Source organism: Sciurus carolinensis, chromosome 1 (assembly GCF_902686445.1).
Source record: "Sciurus carolinensis chromosome 1, mSciCar1.2, whole genome shotgun sequence".
NCBI classification, from domain to species: Eukaryota; Metazoa; Chordata; class Mammalia; order Rodentia; family Sciuridae; genus Sciurus; species Sciurus carolinensis.
Genome location: NC_062213.1, coordinates 137,144,349 through 137,164,795, shown reverse-complemented (window position 1 = coordinate 137,164,795; position 20,447 = coordinate 137,144,349). Strand labels below are relative to the sequence as shown.

The window sequence follows — 20,447 nt, the reverse complement described above, 5'->3', positions numbered from 1 at the left end:
CAAAAATACCTGCTATTGGCCAGTCCAGTCATGATGTAGTTGACATTACTTGTGCATATGTATACTTGGTGTTTATTTCTAGTGGCACAGTTGGACAATTGCATTTCCTCAAAATTTTAGTCCACAGTATTATTCTGATTGTTGACCTAAAACCTTCTATTAACACCTTCTGATCAAGAAAACACCAAAAATCCCACAAACAGTGGCAGAGCACCAAATGACAAGAGAATGATATTGGAATAGGAGTTCCCCATGTAGAAATACTGACTAGCCATTATTCACACAAGAATGACTTTGAAAAATCCCAGAATCCAAGGATCAGAATGAAGCACCCCTTTGGAGCACAAAAATCAAAAAGAGGCATTAGAAAGGTAAAAGTGGTTTCACTCTGACCACAATGCCCTTCCCATAGGCTGTCAAATCCTCATAGAGGGTCTACACTCTTGAATGGGGGGATAAAGCCCAAGGTAGACATCCAGTGTCCCTAGCAATCCAGAGTGCTTTCTGAGAGATAAAACAGAAATGGACTCTGCACAACCAGAGTCCAGCCAGTGAACCACAGAGCACAGCCAGCTACTTCACCCAGACAAAGAAGCCAGCCAGTGACTCCACCCAACTGGAGCACAGCCTGAGGCTCCACCTGATCATGGAGCTAAACCTGAGCTTTGCCTGAGCGTGTTGTGTAGTCATTGGCACCACCTGTGTCCAGGGAGCACAGCCTGTGACCTCACATGAGAAAGGAGGTTGCTGAGCCTACACAGCAGCCCCACCTGACTTTAAAGCATGGGCAGTGGCCCCTATTGACCAGACACCTGTCAGAAAGTCCTTGCCCATGGAGGCTACCAGCTAGGGTCCATCCACAACCCTAGACTGGGATGACTGGCATAGGCCTATCCCGCCTACATAGATTCCTGTATAGTTTGTTAGAGGCAACTGCTTCCTCAAATGCACAGATATTAATGCAAATACAGGGATGATTAAGAATGAGAGAAATATGACAGCATCATAAAGCTAATAACTGACTCTAAAATAAAACCTCTGAACTACAAAGAATTAAGAATAATCCTCTTAAAGAAGTTCAGAGAACAAGAAGAAAATGAAGATAGACAACTAAACAAATTTAGGAAAATAATGCAGAAAAAAATAAGAAGTTCAACAAAGAAATAGAAACTTACATAACTTTCAGAGCTAAAGAACACAACAAATGAAGTAAAAAAAAAATTCAACAGAGACCTTCAATAATAGACTTGAACAAACAAAACAAAGAATCAGTGAACTCAAACACAATCTTTTAAAACTATCCAATCATAAGAGAAAATGAAGATTCAAGAAAGCTCAAGGAACACCATCAAACTAAGCAGTATGTGCATTATGGGGGTTCCAGAAGGAAAATAGGGTGAGATTGAGCATTCTCCCTTCTTTTAATTTTAAAGTCTACTTAAAGAAATAATGAATGACGATCGCCCAAATTCAAAGAGAACTAGACATCCAGGTACATGAAATCCAAAAGTCCCCAAACAGGCTGAACCTGAAGAGGTCTGCTCAGAGACACATTATAAGTAAATCGTCGTAAGTCAAAGCATTTGAAAACTGTGAAGAAAAGCAATTCATCACATACAAGGGAATCCCCAAAAAACTATCAACAGATTGTCAGGAGAGAGTGGAACAATAAATTCAAAATACTGAAAGAAAACAATCCTGCCAACAAAGAATACCTCGCAAAGCTGTCCTTCAGTAAAAAAGGAGGGGGGTGGCTGGGATTGTAGCTCAGTGGTAGAGCACTGGACTAGTATGCATGAGGCACTGGGTTCGAGACTCAGCACAACATAAAAATAAAGTACTGTGTCCATCTATAACTAAAAAAAAAAAAGTAAAAAAAAAAAAGGGGGGGGGGCAACCCTGTCTCAAATAAACAAAAGCTGAGGGAGTTCAGTACCACTAGTCTTGTCTTAGAAGAAATGTTTAGGCTGAAATGAAGACACAAATTAATAACATAAAAATACCTGAATATTTAAAATTCACTGATCAGGGAAACATAGTCAAATTCGGAGTTTTCTAATATTTCAATGATGTTTGCAAATTACTTTCAACTCTAGTATAAAAGTTAAAAGACAAATTAAAAATAACTATAACTACCATAATTTGGTAATGGATACACAATATAAAATATGTAAATTGTAACATCAATATTCTAAAATGTGTACCTGAGTGTACAAGAGTGGGGGAAGAAGTAAAAGTACAATATTTTTGTATTAAATTGAAATTGTTATCAACTAAAAAGATTGTTATAACTGTAAAATATTTTCTATAAATCTCATAGTAATCACAAAGCAAAAACACAAAAGATAAAGAGGAGTTAAAAGAAACTATCAAAAAAAGTCATCAAAGACGACAAAAAATGGGAAAGAAAAGAGCTATCAGCAGAAAATGATTCAATTAGCAATAGTGATTCCTTATCTACCAAGAATTTAACTGCATGTGAACTAAATTCTCCAATCAAAAGACAGAGTGGTTGAATAAGGAAATAAAACTCAACTATATATGCTGCTTATAACATACTCAAAGCACTGTTTGTGCCCTAAAGATAATATAATATGTAGGCAGAAAACAAAGGGATAGATAATGACATTCCATGAAGATGACAAACAAGAGGGATGGGGTGGTTATACTTACAGCAGATGATACAGTCTTTAGATTAAAAAAACTGGCACAGCCGGGCACAGTGGCTCATGCCTATAATCCCAGTGACTTGGGAGGCTAAGGCAGGAGTACTGCAAGTTGGAGAACAGCCTCAGCAACTTAGCAAGACCATAGCAACTTAGTGAGACTCTGTCTCAAAAAAGAGGCAGCAGGACTGAGGATGTGGCTTAGTGGTAAAGTACCCTCAAGTTCAATTCCCAGTACTTAAACAAACAAAATCCAAAAACCAACTATTCCCCCTAAAAAACGGATCACAAAACCCGTCATATATAATGGAAAAGGTAGTTAATTCATCAAGAAAATACCGATTTTAAGTATATGCCCAATACTGGAACATCTAAATATACAAAAGCAAATATTAACAGAAATGAAGACAAATAAGTAGCAATAAAATAATAGTAGGATATTTTAATAGCTTACTTTCATCAATACAGATTATCCAGACAGAAAAATCAAAGGAAACAATGAACTTGAATAATACTATAGACTAAAAGGACCTAATAAACCTACACACAATATTTCATCCAACAACAGCAAAATGTATTTTCTTCTCTTGTGCATATGGACATGACAGATCATATGTAATGTCATAAAATAAGTCTTAACAAATAAGTCAGTAAATCTTTTTTTTAAACATTTTTCTTAGTGGTTGATGGACCTTTATTTTATTCATTTATTTATATGTGATGCTGAGAATTAAACCCAGGGCCCCTGTATATAAGGCAAGTGCTCTACCACTGAGCTACAACCCCAGTCCAAATCAGTAAATCTTAACAAATGTAAGAAGACTAAATATCAGATACCTTTTCCAACCACAATGATATAAAACTAGAAAACAACCACATGAGGAAAATTCATAAATATGTGGAAATTAAAAAACATACTCCAAACAAACAAAAGAGTCAAAGAAGAAATCAAAAGGGAGATTAAGAAATTTCTTGATATAAATTAAATGAAACAACAAAATACTAAAACTTATGGGCTGCAGCAAAAGTAATTCTAAGAGGAAAGTTTACAGGAACAAATGCCTCATTAATAAAAAAATAAAGATCTCAAACAACTTACTATAAACCTCAAGGAACTAAAAAGGGAAGAACAAAATAAGTTGTTAGCAGATGGAAGGAAAAAACAAGGAGTCTCACAGAAATAAATGAAAAAGAATATAAAAATAATAGACAATATCACCAAAATTGAGGGCTGTTTATTTTTTAAAAAGATAAGCAAAACTGATATACCTTTAGCTAAATCAGAAAGTGTAAGACCCTGGGTTCAATTCCCAAAAGAGAGAGAGAAAAAAGTTGTTTTTCTATATACTAACAATGAATATTGAAAAAATTTAAAATGCCATTTACATCAGCATCAAAAAAAATTAAATGCTTTTAACAAAAGAGGTGAAAGATCTACATATCTAAATTTATAAAACACTGATAAAAAATGGAAGGCATTAATTAAATGGAAAGATATATCATGTTTTTAAACTGCAATAATCAATACTGTCAAAATGTTCACACTATCCAAAGTGGTCTATTTACATCCAATGCAATCCCTATCAAAACTCCAATGGAATTTTTCACAGAAATAGAAAAAATCCTAAAGCTCTGTAAAAGCTCTGGAACTGTAAAAGACCCCAAGTAGCCAAAGCAATCCTGAGAAGAAAAAGCAAAGTTGGCTATATCACATGTGTTGATTTCAAACTACATTACAAAATTACAAAAAAATATAAATAAAAAACAGCATTGCATTCTCATAAAAACAGACACATCAAATAATGACACAGAATAGAACTCAGAAATAAACCCATGGATATATGGTCAACTATTTTTGACAAAGCCACCAACATGACATAATGGGGAAAGGATATAAAAGGTGGTGGGAAAACTGGATATTCATGTAAAAATGGACCTTTATCTTTTGGGGTGAAAAGAAAAAAGAGAGAGTAAGTGAGGAAGCTGTAAAGTTAAGTTAGTTATCAAAGTACCAAAGGTCAGGCTAAGAATTTTGGGTACTTCATTCAGCAAGAATATGAAACTGGAAAGTGGAGTTGTACAGTCACTTATCAAAGACTAAAGGATGCATTTGGTTCTGAAGTTCAAAACAGCAGTCTACCATATGCCCGAATGGAGAATGTTTACATTATGGTAATTTAAAAAAATATGCACACATACGTTATAGTTTTTAATGACTAAATTTGGAAGAAAATACTTTGAAGTGATGTTCAGAACCCCAAAGGTTTATTTAAGGTCAATTTTTATTTACACAGTCTTCAGTTTTGAAGAAAATTCCCTTTGTATAACTTTTTTTTTGTATCAGGAATTGAATCCAAGGGTGCTTAACCACTGAGCCACATCCCTAGCCCTTTTTATTTATTTATTTTTAAAATTTGAGACAGGGCCTCACCAAGTTGCTTAGGGCCTCGAACATGCTGAGGCTGGCTTTGAACTTGCAATCCTTCTGCCTCAGCCTCCCAAGCTGCCGGGATAACATGCACACCACTGCATCTAGCTACAACTCTAATTTCAAAACCAAGTTTCTCCAATTTTGATGAAACTGGAAAACTTTTCCAATTGGTGATGGAACTGGATTGGTGCTGTGTGCATCTAGTCAAACTAGCAGTAACATGTTAAACACAAATGGATAAGGGGAAGAAAAAAAACCCATAATTTAAAAAAAAATTTAATTGTAAACAAATGGGATACATGTTGTTTCTGTTTGTACATGGAGTAACAGCATACCATTTGTGTAATCATACATTTACATAGGGTAATGGTGTTTCATTCCATTATTTTTTTCCTTCCCCCCACCCCTCCCACCTCTCTTTTCCCTCTATACAGTCCCCCCTTCCTCCATTCTTGCCCCGCCCTCCACTCCCCATTATGTGTCATCATCTCCTTATCAGTGAGATCATTCGTCTTTTGGATTTTTGAGATTGGCTTATCTCACTTAGCATGATATTCTCCAATTTCATCCATTTGCCTGCAAATGCCATAATTTTATTATTCTTTATAGCTGAGTAATATTCCATTGTATATACATACCACAGTTTCTTTATCTGTTCATCAATTGAAGGACATCTAGGTTGGTTCCACAATCTATTGTAAATTGAGCAGCTATGAACATTGATGTGGCTTGTATCTCTGTAGTATGCTGATTTTAAGTCCTTTGGGTATAGGCCGAGGAGTGGGATAGCTGGGTCAAATGGTGGTTCCATTCCAAGTTTTCTAAGGCATCTCCACACTGCTTTCCAGAGTGGCTGCACTAATTTGCAGCCCCACCAGCAATGTATGAGTGTACCTTTTTCCCACATCCTCTCCAACACCGCTTGTTGCTTGTATTCTTGATAATCGCCATTCTAATTGGGGTGAGAAGGAATCTTAGGGTAGTTTTGATTTGCATTTCTCTTATTACTAAAGATAGTGAACATTTTTTCATGTTTGTTGATTGCTTGTAGATCTTCTTCTGTGAAGTGTCTGTTCATATCCTTAGCCCATTTGTTGATTGGGTTATTTGTATTCTTCATGTAGTTTTTTGAGTTCTTTATATATTCTGGAAATTAGTGTTCTATCTGAAGTATGAGTGCCAAAGATATTCTCCCACTCTGTAGGCTCTCTCTTTGTATTGCTGATAGTTTCCTTTGCTGAGAAAAAGCTATTTAGTTTGAATCTATCCCAGTTATTGATTCTTGCTTTTATTTCTTGTGCTATGGGAGTCGTTAAGAAAGTCTGATCCTAAGCCAACAAGTTGAAGATTTGGACCTACTTTTTCTTCTATAAGAAGATGCAGGGTCTCTGGTCTGATTTCAAGGTCCTTGATTCATTGTGAGTTGATTTTTGTGTAGGGTGAGAGATAGAGGTTTAATTTCATTCTATTGCATATGGATTTCCAGTTTTCCCAGCATCATTTGTTGAACAGGCTGTCTTTTCTCCATTGCATATTTTTGGCACCTTTGTCTAAGTATTAGAAAATTGTATTTATTTGGGTTTGTGTCTGTGTCCTCTCTATTCTGTACCACTGATCTACCTGTCTATTTTGGTGCCAATATCATGCCATTTTTGTTACTGTGGCTTTGTAGTATAGTTGAAGTTCTGGTATTGCGATACCCCCTGTTTCATTCTTCCTGCTAAGGATTGCTTAACTATTCTGGGTTTCTTATTCTTCTAGATGAATTTCACGATTGCTTGATTTCTGTAAGGTACATCATTGGGATTTTAATTGGAATTGCATTGAATCTGTATAGCACTTTTGGTAGTATGGCCATTTTGACAATATTAATTCTGCCTATCCAAGAACATGGGAGGTCTTTCCATCTTCTAAGGTCTTCCTCAATTTCTTTCTTCAATGTTTTATAGTTTTCATTGCAGAGATCTTTTACCTCTTTAGTTAGACTGATTCCCAAGTATTTTATTTTTTTTGAGACTATTGCAAATGGAGTTGTCTTCCTCATTTCCCTTTCAGCTGTTTCGTCGCTTGTGTATAAAAACGCTTTAGATTTATGCGTGTTGATTTTATAGCCTGCTATTTTGCTAAATTCATTGATGAGGTCTAGAAGTTTTCTGGAGGAGGTTTTTGGATCCTCTACATATAGAATCATGTCATCAGCAAATAGTGACACCTTAAGTTCCTCTTTTCCTATTCGTATCCCTTTAATTTCTTTGGTCTGCCTAATTGCTCTGGCTAGAGTTTCAAGGACAAAGTTGAATAGAAGTGGTGAAAGAGGACATCCCTGTCTTGTTCCCATTTTTAAAGGAAAACCCATAATTTTTAATTTTACTTCTTATCAAAAGTCTCTTGCTACTGAAATTCAAATAGGGTGTAATGGAGGATTATAACTTTTATTTTCAGTAACCATTTTTCTTCACTTGCTCCTTTCATCCTCCCTTTCTCCTAGTATTTTCCACTTTTCTCTGGGGAAAGTTTCTTCTCCTGATCAGCTCAGAATGTGGTCCAATATAGGTAAAATCAAAGTTTACTTCTCCAAAATTTTACATAGCTTACTGTCAAGCTTTGGTTACCATGAAGAGGTAAAGCTGAAATTGTCAATTATCATTGCCCTCACCTCACCATCTCTTACCCCAAACAGAACATCCCCCAAAACAAAGTCTTCCTGGAAGAGAAAACCAATCTAGAGAAAAAAACAACAAAACCAGAGTCAGAGTCAAGTGTGAGGAATGGCAGGATGACTTCTTTTTTTTTGTTTTTGTTTTTGGTACCAAGGATTGAACCCAGGGGTACTCTACCACTGAGCTACAGCCCCATCCCTTTTTATTTTTTAGTTTGAGACAGGATCTCACTAAGTTGTGTAGGGTCTTACCAAGTTGCTGAGGCTGGCTTTGAACTTGTGATTGTCCTGCCTCAGCTTCCTGAGTTGCTGGGATTACAGGCGTGTGCCACCATGCCTGGCTGGCAAGATGATTTCTTTGAGTGCCTAGATATAATCATACCCGTACTTCCCTAAATATAAGACAATAAATTGCTCTTTATGCTGATAATTTGAGTTTGAGTAATAGTTTGAGTTTCTATAACTTACAACTGAAGGGTTAATAATCAAAGATGCCTTAACAGGTTGTGAGTATAGCTCAGTGGTACAGTTCTTGCCTAGCATATGCAAGGCTCTCGTTTGACCCTCAGCATCACCCTTAGCCCCAAAAGTGCATTAATATCTACTTGAAAATAAACTTAACACACTTTAGTACAGTAGTGTACAATTAAATAAAAATAAATCTTTATGTAAAATTTAGTAATATTAAATAGGATAAAACATGTGAGATAATAAAAGTGGAATAATGAAATTCAGTTCTATATACAGTTTATTTCAACCTGATTAAACAAAATATACAAAGGAAATTTATGGAATTACAGTTATGTGCTTAACATTTTATCACACTTTTGAAACCTGGATCCCCTATTTGAACAGGGAAACAAATTGGATCTATTGGCTCAATGATGCTTTAGAATCTTAAATATCTATTATAGTACCTCTCTAATTTATATTTATAATAGGAACAGGTACAAGATTTATTTACTGTAATTTATGGCTATTAATCCCATATGTAATAATTAATGATTATGAAGAGCCTATTTTCCCTTAGAAAAGTATGTTTAAAAAAATAAAGAAGACCAGGTGAAGATTTTCTCATCTTAAAATGTGATTAACAAAATGCAGGATGTTGAATTTAATGTGGGTCAAGGAGTTTGTTTACTTTTTAGAATCTGTCAAGAATTCAAAAGAAGGCCTCTTTCAAAAGAAATTGGGTCTTAACATTACAAAGTTGTAGGAATCTCAGTGAAGTATTTAAATTTCACTCCCTCCAAATCTTTGACATGGTTATTCACTAAAACCATGTTTATTATAAAACCTGTGGGAATAAATGTGTATTAATCAAATGAGATGAGAGTTGTATTTAGAACTGTGATAGCTAAATTCTTTCCTAAGAAATAGCCTATTTCTGGAAAAGTCTAATTCTAGATAACAGAGATGGCAAAGATGCATTACAGCATGGAGATTTTCTTTCTTTTTCTTCTTGGGCAAAGGAAAATAGATGATAAATTCTTTGAGTTTTGTCCAGTTTTCAATTTAAATTCTAGCAGGGATGGAGTTCAACATTTTTCTTAGAAATGGGACTACATCCTACTTCACTATCAGGAAATTCCTTTCCACCCTGATATTCAAGTCACATTCTTTTGGGGTACTTTGTTCCACTTTTCCCAACAACTCTATAACACATTTGATCAATTCATCCTACCTCTTCCCTGTTTCAGTAAGACACATTACACTTGTAGATAAAATCTGAATTCCTTAAAATTCATTTTAGTTGTCTATCTAGTAATATTATAAACAACACAAGTCTACATAAATCTTTTACCATATCAGATTTCTGAAATTGCTTTAGAATGTAAATATTTTTCTCAAAGTGCATTTGTAGGAAACCTATTTCCACTGGTACTTTTATACCAACAGTCTTTCTGGCATTATTGTTTTTGAACTTTCTTCTTTAATTTCTATCCCAGGTTATATGGACATTTGTGTTCTACTAATTTTTCCTATACTCATTATCTTTTCATATTTCTAATCCTTCAAAGTCTCTTTAATGCCTCTGGTTTTGTTCTGGTCTAAAACTTATTCTAACTGTAAACCAAAAATGAATTCCATTAATGTCCAATTTTATCATTGTTTTTTAACCATTAAGTACATAGATGCAATACAGATACAATAATCCTTTACTCTTTTATAGCCACATTGCAGTTTCATAACTATATAAATTCCAATAAAATTAGCAAACCATAATTTCAATATGTGAACTGCCATAAGGTATAAATTAAGCTATGTATATATACAAATACAAACATATACATTTCACTAGCACATTGAAGAGTTCCAAGTGGTTTTCCCCTTCTTTACTGCTAGATGTATCAAAACAGAATCAACATGGTCATCACAACACCCATTTGTGTGGTAGTGGGAATAGACTGGGTCTGGATGAGGCACAGAATTCATAAAACATAGCTCATTGTGTGAATAGTAGTCAAGTTCATTAGCACCGAGCACTGATTGCTCACACAACGTGTAGCTGCTGATTTTACGAACTGAATACAAGAAATAGTAGTTAACAGTACTTATTTAATCAAGCCTTTCCACAATACAACATACTGGGAGTTTCGCTAGTATAAAAGCTGTCTTAAGTGGGGATAAATTACGTATATACTCCAAAGACAAGAATAGGCAACTGAAGAAGGATCAGTTTTCCTTAACAAGATGGTACCTGGCACAACGGTTCTCTTTAGTGAGATGCCACTACAGAGAATGCCAACTTTCAATGCACTTGTTGACTTTAGTGGTCTTTAGATATGGTCTTGCATCAAACTAACAAAAAAGTTTCCAGCCTATAGGAGTAAACATATTAAAAACTGAAGTCTAATAAAATCTATGCTGATCAGGCTCAATAGGGTTCATACCATGAAAAAAGGCTCTTATATAAAGTCAATTTATTAAAAGAAAAAGTTTAGATTGTGTACTTTTCAGACAAATCAAAAATTCCAACAGCCATTAATAATACCCCAATTATCCAACAGCCCATCAATGCATAATTCTTTGCAACTGTTGGAATTTTCACCTTCTTCTTCCAAAAGAAGTTCTCAATTTTCACTGCCAAGGTTCTTGGTAGATTCACTTTTCACTGGGGGGGAAAAAAGTAAATAGTCAAATGTTTATACTGTTTCTGTTTAGCTTGTTCTGTTTTTCCCTCATCTCTCCTCCTTTCTGATGCGTAGCAACAGCACTGCTCACAGGGATAGACAAACCATGTTATGTCCCAGGCAGCTGGGATATACAATTCTGGTCAAAATAAATAGAGAAATGATGTCTGAAAGTAGCAATCATATATTGTGAGGTAACATCCTTCCTGACTCTGTGGAAGACTTGGGAATGGGCATTCACAGTGTGGTTATAATATCATACGTATGCTTCTGAATAGATCACTATTATCACACAGGCTGGCCACATGTGGTTGGAATAAAATTTTCCATGATTTTTTTTTAAACTTAAAATTAAGGGCCAGTATGTGATGAATGAATGTGGGCTCATAAAAGACTAGACAGCCAATTGACATATCCTTCCTGTCACAGGAAAACAGACACAGAGTAGAAATGAAGCTCCTTTTAGGCTTTTGTCTTGCTTAAGGTAAGCAAGATGAAACTCCATTATCTCACTAAAATGAGCTTCTTGAGAACAGAAACTGGACTTTTCCTCCCTGTATCTATTCCCAGAATGCAGAGCATGTTTGCTCAAGCACACCATTTTTTATTTCTTCTTCTTGTTGTTTCTAAATCTGTGAAATGGGAACCAGAGTAACTGCTGTATTTATTTCATTGTATACAATATAAAAGGAAATAATACATAAAAACCCTTTGAAATTTCTGTGCAAGTGAAATACACATTATTTTGATCAAGGCTTATAGCTATTTATCTCCTCTGGGTAGATAAGGAAAATAAAGGTCAGAGAGGCAGAGTAGATACTCAAGGGTCAACAGCTTACAAAAACTGAGGCTAAAACCATAAATCTGGGTCTTTGCCTTGTATTCCAACCGACAAGTTCCTGGGTTTGCTTAGATTTCAGACTGTATCAGCAACAAAAATGGTATTTATTGAGTCTTTCTATGAGTAAGGCACAGAAATAAATTCCATCCAATTTTATAAACTCTAGCAGTCTTTTAAGTGCCTCCATAACATTATAAGCTAACTGGTTTCTCCTATGGCTTTCCTGCATTTTACATAAACTGTTATAGTACTCACTGTACTATAAAGTTTACAGGTATGTTCATGTGCCTCAGATCCCATCTCTACCCATGCTATATACACTAAAAGGGAAAAGAAGGATAAGGAGGAATGAGGGGAGGAGACAGAAGGAGAAAAAAAAAAAAAAATCAAAGGATTTATTGGCCTATCAAAGGAAGTTGCTATACTAGGTATTTTAACTAATTCAAATTCAAATAATCAATTTTGGAAGGATGTCTTCTCTAAAAGTAGAGGCATTTTCTAAAATTTAGTTATAAGAACATCAGAAATACATTTTGCTCAGATTTTTAAATTAATGTGGCTTTGTAGCAGTGTAAAGAGCATTTTTCCTTTCTTTGCCTACTAAAACTGCTTAGTTTTTTTCCAACAGGATTCCATTTTTTTTTTTTTTTTTTTTTACTTAGGACTGAAATGCAGCATATTTTTATTAAATCATTTAAATCTGTTAGTCTAACTTTGGCAAATAAGAAACTGAAAAGTCAATTTCACCATTCTGAGCATTACCCACTGGATTAATATAAGGGATTAATCAACATTGTGTATCTCCAATCTAGTGAGCTACCTTAATTGCTTAACCTTTTTACATTCCTTAAAAAAGAAAAAAATAAAAGCCAAAAAACCCCAAAAAAACCCAAAACAAAAACAAACAAACAAAAAAACCTTGCCCACTGCTGATTAATTCAGGTAGACTTTTTGAAAAATCAATTATGGCAATCTACAATCACAACAAACCTAACAACCATAAAGTGTGGAAACTACTGAATCTCAGCCCAGAAACACATTTCCCCCTAAACTAGAAAACAGACACCTTGTGCTATGAGCTCAGGATCCAAATCCAACTTTTTTCCAGTTTCAGGAGAATTTCAAGGCTCTCCAAAGAAAATGCTCTAATCCCACTCCTCATCAAGTGACCACCCTACAGAATATCAAATGCTATGAGAATGTGAAAAGAAACAGGCACCTTGGAGTGCTTATGAAAAGAAATGCATGTACAGGAAGACCTGGCATTATTGTTAAGGTGTGTGTACTTATGATGTGACAACTCTGGTATGATCTTTAAATTCTGTCAGATCCTCTTCAGTTCTTTGCTCCAGCAGTTCTAAGTAATCCTTTATACTGAAAACACTAGTCACCTATATTCCTGTAAAAAAATCAAACAAAATTATGTTTCAGAGTACAAGATTTTACCTAAGGTTCCAAGTACACTATCCAAGTATCTTTTCTTATTGCTTCATTATAGGAAGACTTAAGTGAATGTGTATTCCTAAACAAGGTGAAAGAGGTGCTGTGTGTGCTGTGTTTATTTATACAGACGATGTTTGCCCTGGCTAGTAACTCACATTACTGAACAACTTTCCTTGAAGCTATTTAGAGAGAGCATTATGTAAATTATATTAAAGAAAAAGGTTTTAAAGTTTAAAAAAGTGAAACTGATACTTTAAAATTAAAATTTGTAATTTACTTTGAGAAAAAAAAATTATATATTCTCAAATGAAAGAATACACATAGGATTTAGAGGCCCAAAATTCATTATTAAAAACTTCATGTTTGCTAAATTTAAATCTAGTTTCAAGTTGTGGTGTGGACAAAATTTTGGCCACCTTAAAAAAAATTTCTTCTAATAACTTGTGCCAAGAAAGAAAAAAATTTATATCCTTGTACAGAGAATACCTTACAACATAGGTTACTGCCTATCACAGCTATCAACAATAAAACCTGAAACACTTATGTCAATTATACTATTTAAAAAAAAACCAGAGATCAACCCAAGGCAAGGATTCCATGTTCCTCTGTGTTTTTTTTTTTTTAAACAATGAAACTTGGCCTGTACAATTTTTTTTTTTTGGCTGAAAATGTTATCTAACAGTTTTGAGTTAAGGTGAGTAATCTCTCTCACCTTTTAAAAGTAATTACTGAATTTTATTTGTCCTCTAGAATCTTGTACTCTGAAACATAATTTGTTTACTGTAGTAATAAATGCAAATATGGATAAGCTATTTTATGCACTTATGTATACCTTTATGTATACCTTTTCCTAGTTCTAATACTTTCCTATATGGTCAAGTATTCTGGGCATAAATGAAATGAAATAAAACCAGTAGGCTTAAAAAGAGAGGTGAAGGGTCAAGACATGTACACCATGTCTTTTTGCTGTCAAAATTTTATACGTGTTCCTTTCAACATTGTCCCTTGCTATAAGGTAGGATATTAAAAACACCTTGTAATCTCTCATTTTAGGAGTCTTTCAAGAAAGTTTTAACTAGAGCATTAATTTATCTCATCATGGAAAACTCCAATAGGGCAAAAAACATCCTTTCAAAGTCAGACATTCAATTTGATTCATTCATTTAAAGTTGGCATTATAAAACTTACATGCTTTCAAACAGGACAGAAGTAACAGTTGTTTATCTGATTCTTTATATCATTAACTGTAGCTATAGAATAAATTCTTATAACTTTGTAAATATACTGAAAAAAACAATATGTAAAGAAATAAGGGCAGTCACATAATTGCTTCAGTTTCTTTAAAGTTACTGTAAGTACTAAGAACAAATTTACTTACCTTGGTGAAGAACTTTCATGTCATTACTAGATCCTTTCAATACCACATATAATGTTGGGTATTCAATGATCACTTTGTTCCTTAAATTGTCTAGGAGACTTTTATAAGGATCCAGTTCATAATACCTTAGTAGTTAAAAAAGCAAAACACAAACAAAAATACCCTTAGCACTCAAAATGACTCATAAATAAAACATACATAAGAGAATCTCTTACATTAAATATTTTAAAAGCGATGACATTAACTCAGTAGCCATTTTCTTATAAGTTAAAGCCTTTTGAGAAAACCAGGTAAAAGAACTATTATACAGAGGTTCCAAAACTAAATCAAAAGTGGGGATATAGCTCAGTTGGTAGAGTGCTTGCCTCATATGAACAATGCCCTGGGTTCAATCAACAGCACCACACACACACACAAAAAAAGTGTATCAAATATTCTAATATTAGGAAGCCTTTTAACAAGTCACTAATTTTCATATCAAGCAGGAATAAAGACTTTATATAATATTTGTGTTTAATGTATTATGATTTTATCTTGGAGAAAAGAATGACTAGGTAAAAATTAAAATTCCACAATTATATTTACTTTGAGCCTTAAAAAACACATTATGATAAATAATTTCTAATAACATATGGCAGAAAATAATTGGCTATAAAATACTGTAAAAAATAAATTATAATTATAAATGGTTTCTAGAAATTTATATTGCCATAAAATTAAATTTTGTTTTTATTCTGAAATTTAAAAGAATAGGTTTAGGTTTCTGAATGAGGCAAGAGCACAAAATTTAAGAATTGCAGAGATTATCAGTCATGGTACCATGACATAACTGTTGACTATGTCACAGATAATTAGATACAAATATTCATTAAAGTATGAAATTTTCAAGTTGTTACTTCATAAATTTAAGCTGAATAAAGATGCATCTCTTTTTCTGTAAGTAAGCTTTTGCTTGCATTTTTTGGGGAGAAAAAGGGCTAGCATTTCAGCTAGCTCACTATCAGAGGCATATACAAATTTCTGGCACATTAGTATCATTTCAAGTCAAAGAAGAAAAAGTTGAGAACATGTTCACCAGTGTAGTGCAGAAGTTCTTCAGCTTTCTTCTCCTTCTCTATCAATGACAGATATTCATACGTAAAACAGTTATCCATGATACTTCCCCCTCAAAAAAGCACACTGGGATACAAGTGTACAAGAGTGAGACTCATCAGGATACACTTGAATCTGCTGTAATTTCAAGCAATTGTGAATGATTTCTTAATTAATAACAAATCATTTACATCCTAACTCATAGCTGAGTCTACAGCACACTATTAAGAACTCTAGTGCAGTGATTTCTCTAAGTTCTAAGTTTGTTCTGGGCAATAGTTTTCAAATAGGGGGAAACACAAGGTTTAACACAATGTAAAGCCAAGCCTACTATAAAAACTGATATCTTTTTAAGAAGTAGGTGACAAAGCAAACTGTAAACCAAAACTTCATTATGTTCTTTTCTGATCACTCACTCCACCCCTTGAATTTAAAAGTTAATTTTAGAATCACAGAATATTATGTTGAGAAGAAACTTGAAACAGGTTTCTAAACCAGTCATCCTAGTGTCCACAGACCATAGAATGCATATATCATTCTTTTCCCTGTGTAATATAATACAGATGTGCTTAAAATACTTTAAAAGTAGTTCCAGCATTCCAAGATTAATTGTTTCACATCTTTTAAACATTATTTCTCCTTGAACATGCAGGCTTTTTCCTTATGTTAACAGTAATTACACGAAAGAGAAAAATGAGATTATATTAGATACCTGAGAACAAAATTTATGAAGTAAAATATAAAATGAGAGAAAACAAGACTTGAATTCACAAACAGGAAATTTTCAAATAGTAACCTACAAACATGTGCAATAACTAATTAGCATATTTGAAACAATCATAAGCCTTTTATTAAGAGACATTTTTCAAATAAGGTAATGTTTTCTTATTTCAGGTTTTGTAAATAATTTTCAGCATATACTTAAATGCTTTAGGTGTTTTATTCTTTTTTTTTTTGTTGTTGTTGTTGATTGACCTTTATTTTATTTGTTTGTTTATATGTGGTGCTGAGAATCGAACTCAGGGCCTCACACGTGCTAGACAAGTGCTCTACTACTGAGTCACAACCCCAGCCCAGGTGTTTTATTCTTTTTGGTAGTATTAAATCCGCCTGAAGACTGGAGTGCCCAGCTGGTGACTGAAGACTGGTCTGCACCTCCCACTGCTCAGGCCACTGAGTGGGTAGGAACAACCAAGTGGTCTTGAGCTGTTCTGCAGACACTTATTAAGCAAAATGGAAATAAGGTTATGGAAAATAAACACTAGTTTCTTAAAAAAAAATCTGCATGAGTTTCTCCAAAACTAAAACAATAAGAAACAAAAAAAAGAGTTCTTTAAAAGCCACATGGGAATCAGAACTTAATATTATTGTTGATATAGTATAAAATATGTGCCCAGCAGAGGAATGTTCAAATATATAAAAAAATTACAAGCATGTAACAAACTACATGTGCTTTCACCCCTAAAAACTAATTATTATGCTTCCTTACTTAAAAAATTGGGTCCCTATTTTATGTGCCAAGATTGTAAAGCACATTAAGATACAAAAATTTTTTTAAAAGACTTGTCAACTCAAAGAATTGTTTTTAAAATAGTTTATTCAATTGCAATAAATTATGGTTATGTTAAGTGGTTATGTTGAGTGGTTCTCATTAGAATCACTGGATTTTAACTGGTGTTTATTCTAAAATGTTGCAAACTTCTAATCATAGCAATATTGCTTAGGTTCTAGTCCACAGCTTTCTCTGTTAACTGAAGAAGTCGGAGTTCACTAAAGAATCTTTAAGTTGAAATCCTGAACTTCTTAGATTTTTGTACTATTAGTGGTTACTTAATCTACTGTTATCATTTATCAGCTATTCAAAGATACATTATGGAAACTATTCATAAAGAAAGATTCATCAGGGACTGGGGATATGGCTCAGTGATAGAGCACTTGCCTAGTATGGATAAAGCCATCTGTTCAATGCCCAGCACCTACCCTCGGCCCACCTTTAAAAAAAAAAACAACAAAAAACCCAAAAAAACCAAAAAAAAAAAAAAAAACAGTGGGGGAAGGAGTTAACATTACTTATGTACTTAGAATTTAGTTAAATTAAGCAGTAATTTTTAGTGGTTGCTTAGACTTGGAATCTAATAGTGAGTTAATATTCTGCTTCCAACATTCACTATGGTCTGTTATTCTGGATAAGTTACTCCTCTAATTCCCAATTTTCATGTCTGCAAATGGATAATGACAGTACCACCTCAGAGAGTTATTGTGAGGGCTAAGTGATCAAACACAAACTTCTAGTTCATTTTATTTAAGCCATGAACACACCAGTTTTTCATTTGTATTCACCTAAAACAATACATTCTTAAAAACTTTCAGAACAAAGTTACTGGACTTTTTTAGCAACAAAGAATGGCACTTATTATGTAAGCACTGAAGTACACATCTGCCTTTATATACATTTTGCATTTTAAATGTAGACTTACAACTTTCAGTGCAATTTTATTATATTATTATCATGCTTACTTCCAAGCCTCTGAAAGTATTTTGAATATTTCTGTTTCCATTATCTTGAAGATGGTTTTAAGAATTCAGCTTTGTACTGCCTGAAACATTTAGGCTTTAGCTTGTTTGCAAGACATTAAGTCAATGAATCCCAGGGGGCATCTATATCTTTTTGAAAGTTTCACCAAATCTGGTATTTCCATTAGTAGAATGATTCTGCTACCATAAGACAAACTACTTAGGTTTGGAAGAATTAAGATACCAACATTTGTCTTTCTTCTTACCCTCAGGGTCCCCTCAGACATTTCCTCTTGTTATTTCACTTGCTTACTAACACAGGCCTCTCTAGCTGACCCTGCTCCAGACAGCTTCACAGGGGCATTATGAGGGCAGCAGGGCTCCCAAACTCAACAGGTGTTACAGTGACTGACATTATATAAATAAATGTCCTGATACCCAAGGGCGTGCTTTTAATCTTGGCTCTCTCCTACTAACTTTCAAAGAAACTGGCTAAGTTCTTGAACTTCCTTCTTTGCATTTTATTAGCAAATAAAAGTACCTTTTCTTACTTTTCATAACTCAAAAAGAGTAAAAACAGCAGGGACTATAGGGTGGGATTCACGAACTACTTCATTTCCCATCTGATCAATGATGATCCTTGAATCATCACACCTCTACTTCCTAAAAAATAATAAAACCAGGTTTGGGGTTTAATAATCTAATAGCCAGATTTAATAATCTAATAGCCCTGAGGCCACAGTATTTTTCCACCACAAAATAAAATCACTGGATGGGGTGATCTCCAAGATTCCACCAACTCTAAAATTCACATTTTTAAATTTTATCTGCCAAAGTTAGCACTTAACCCATACTCTAGTATAGTTGTATTTATTTTCAATCTAGGTTTCTGGGTTAAAAGTGTAACTACCTGATTCTCAAAGTACAAAGTTGAGGCTTGGCTTAAAAAAAAATCTTAACAGCATAAACCAGTTCATTGTTAACTGATGGCTAAATATTTTTAAAGAATGGCTCATTCTGGCATAATGGAATTCATTAAAGTTTTGGAATCAATTACAAACTAAATATTAGTGATTCACACTTACCAAATTCCTTCAAAATAACACAAAAATTAAAGTACTACACTTTAATAGAGTAGAAAGAATGGATTAAGTGAACAAACCGACTTTCAAAATCCAGTGAAAAGGAAAGAAACCAGAATGTTAAAGAAGACTCAGAATAAAGAGAGAAAAACAGAAAAAGTCAAATTAAAATACATAAAACAAAACTAAGTACAGGAGGTCATCAGTTTTAAATATTGCTTTTTTAAAGGTATTGTTTAAAATGTGACAATCTTTGCAACTCATAATAGCAAAGACACATTACAAACAGCTCTTATCAAAGTTATTTTTTTTTTATTTTTTTTACGTTTACATAGGGTAATGATGTTTATTTTATTTTTCCCCTCCCCCCCACCCCTCTTTTCCCTCTACACAGTCCTTCTTTCCTTCATTCTTTCCGCTCTCCTTCGCCTAACTCTAAACCTAACCCTAAACCTAATGCTAGCCCCTCCCACCCCCCATTATATGTCCTCATCCGCTTATCAGCGAGATCATTCGTCCTTTAGTTTTTTGAGATTGGCTTATCTCACTTAGCATGATATTCTCCAATTTCGACCATTTGCCTACAAATGCCATAATTTTATCATTCTTCATTGCGGAGTAATATTCCATTGTATAAATATGCCACAGTTTCTTTATCCATTCATCAACTGAAGGGCATCTAGGTTGGTTCCACAATCTGGCTATGGTGAATTGAGCAGCAATGAACATTGATGTGGCTGTATCTCTGTAGTATGCTGATTTTAAGTCCTTTGGGTATAGGCCAAGGAGTGGGATAGCTGGGTCAAATGGTGTTTCCATTCCAAGCTTTCTGAGGAATCTCCACACTGCTTTCCAGAGTGGCTGCACTAGTTTGCAACCCCACCAGCAATGTATGAGTGTTCCTTTTTCACCACATCCTCGCCAACACCTATTGTTGCTTGTATTCTTGATAATCGCCATTCTAATTGGGGTGAGATGAAATCTTAGGGTAGTTTTGATTTGCATTTCCCTTATTACTAGGGATGTTGAACATTTTTTCATATATCTGTTGATTACTTGTACATCTTCTTCTGTGAAGTGTCTGTTCATTTCCTTAGCCCATTTGTTGATTGGATTATTTGTATTCTTCGTGTAGAGTTTTTTGAGTTCTTTATAGATTCTGGAAATTAGCGCTCTATCTGAGGTATGGTTGGCAAAGATATTCTCC

At 34.1% G+C, this 20,447-nt stretch overlaps 1 protein-coding gene across 3 annotated transcripts in view; it reads right to left on the bottom strand.

Moving 5' to 3' along the window:
* The window catches only part of Znhit6 (zinc finger HIT-type containing 6), a 114,495-nt gene that overhangs the window by 43,525 nt on the left and 50,523 nt on the right, over positions 1-20,447 (bottom strand). Inside the window, exons 9-10 of one of the 3 annotated variants that reach the window (XM_047560823.1) lie at positions 14,553-14,677; positions 7,354-10,871 (exon numbers count right to left, since the gene is read on the bottom strand). The exons of 1 other annotated variant lie outside the window; for it this stretch is intronic. In XM_047560823.1, coding sequence (XP_047416779.1) covers positions 10,831-10,871; positions 14,553-14,677 — 166 coding nt within the window. In that variant the 3' untranslated portion in view covers positions 7,354-10,830. Of the gene's footprint in view, positions 1-7,353; positions 10,872-12,366; positions 13,131-14,552; positions 14,678-20,447 lie in introns of those variants that run through there. One more of the 3 variants, XM_047560830.1, reaches the window with a different exon arrangement.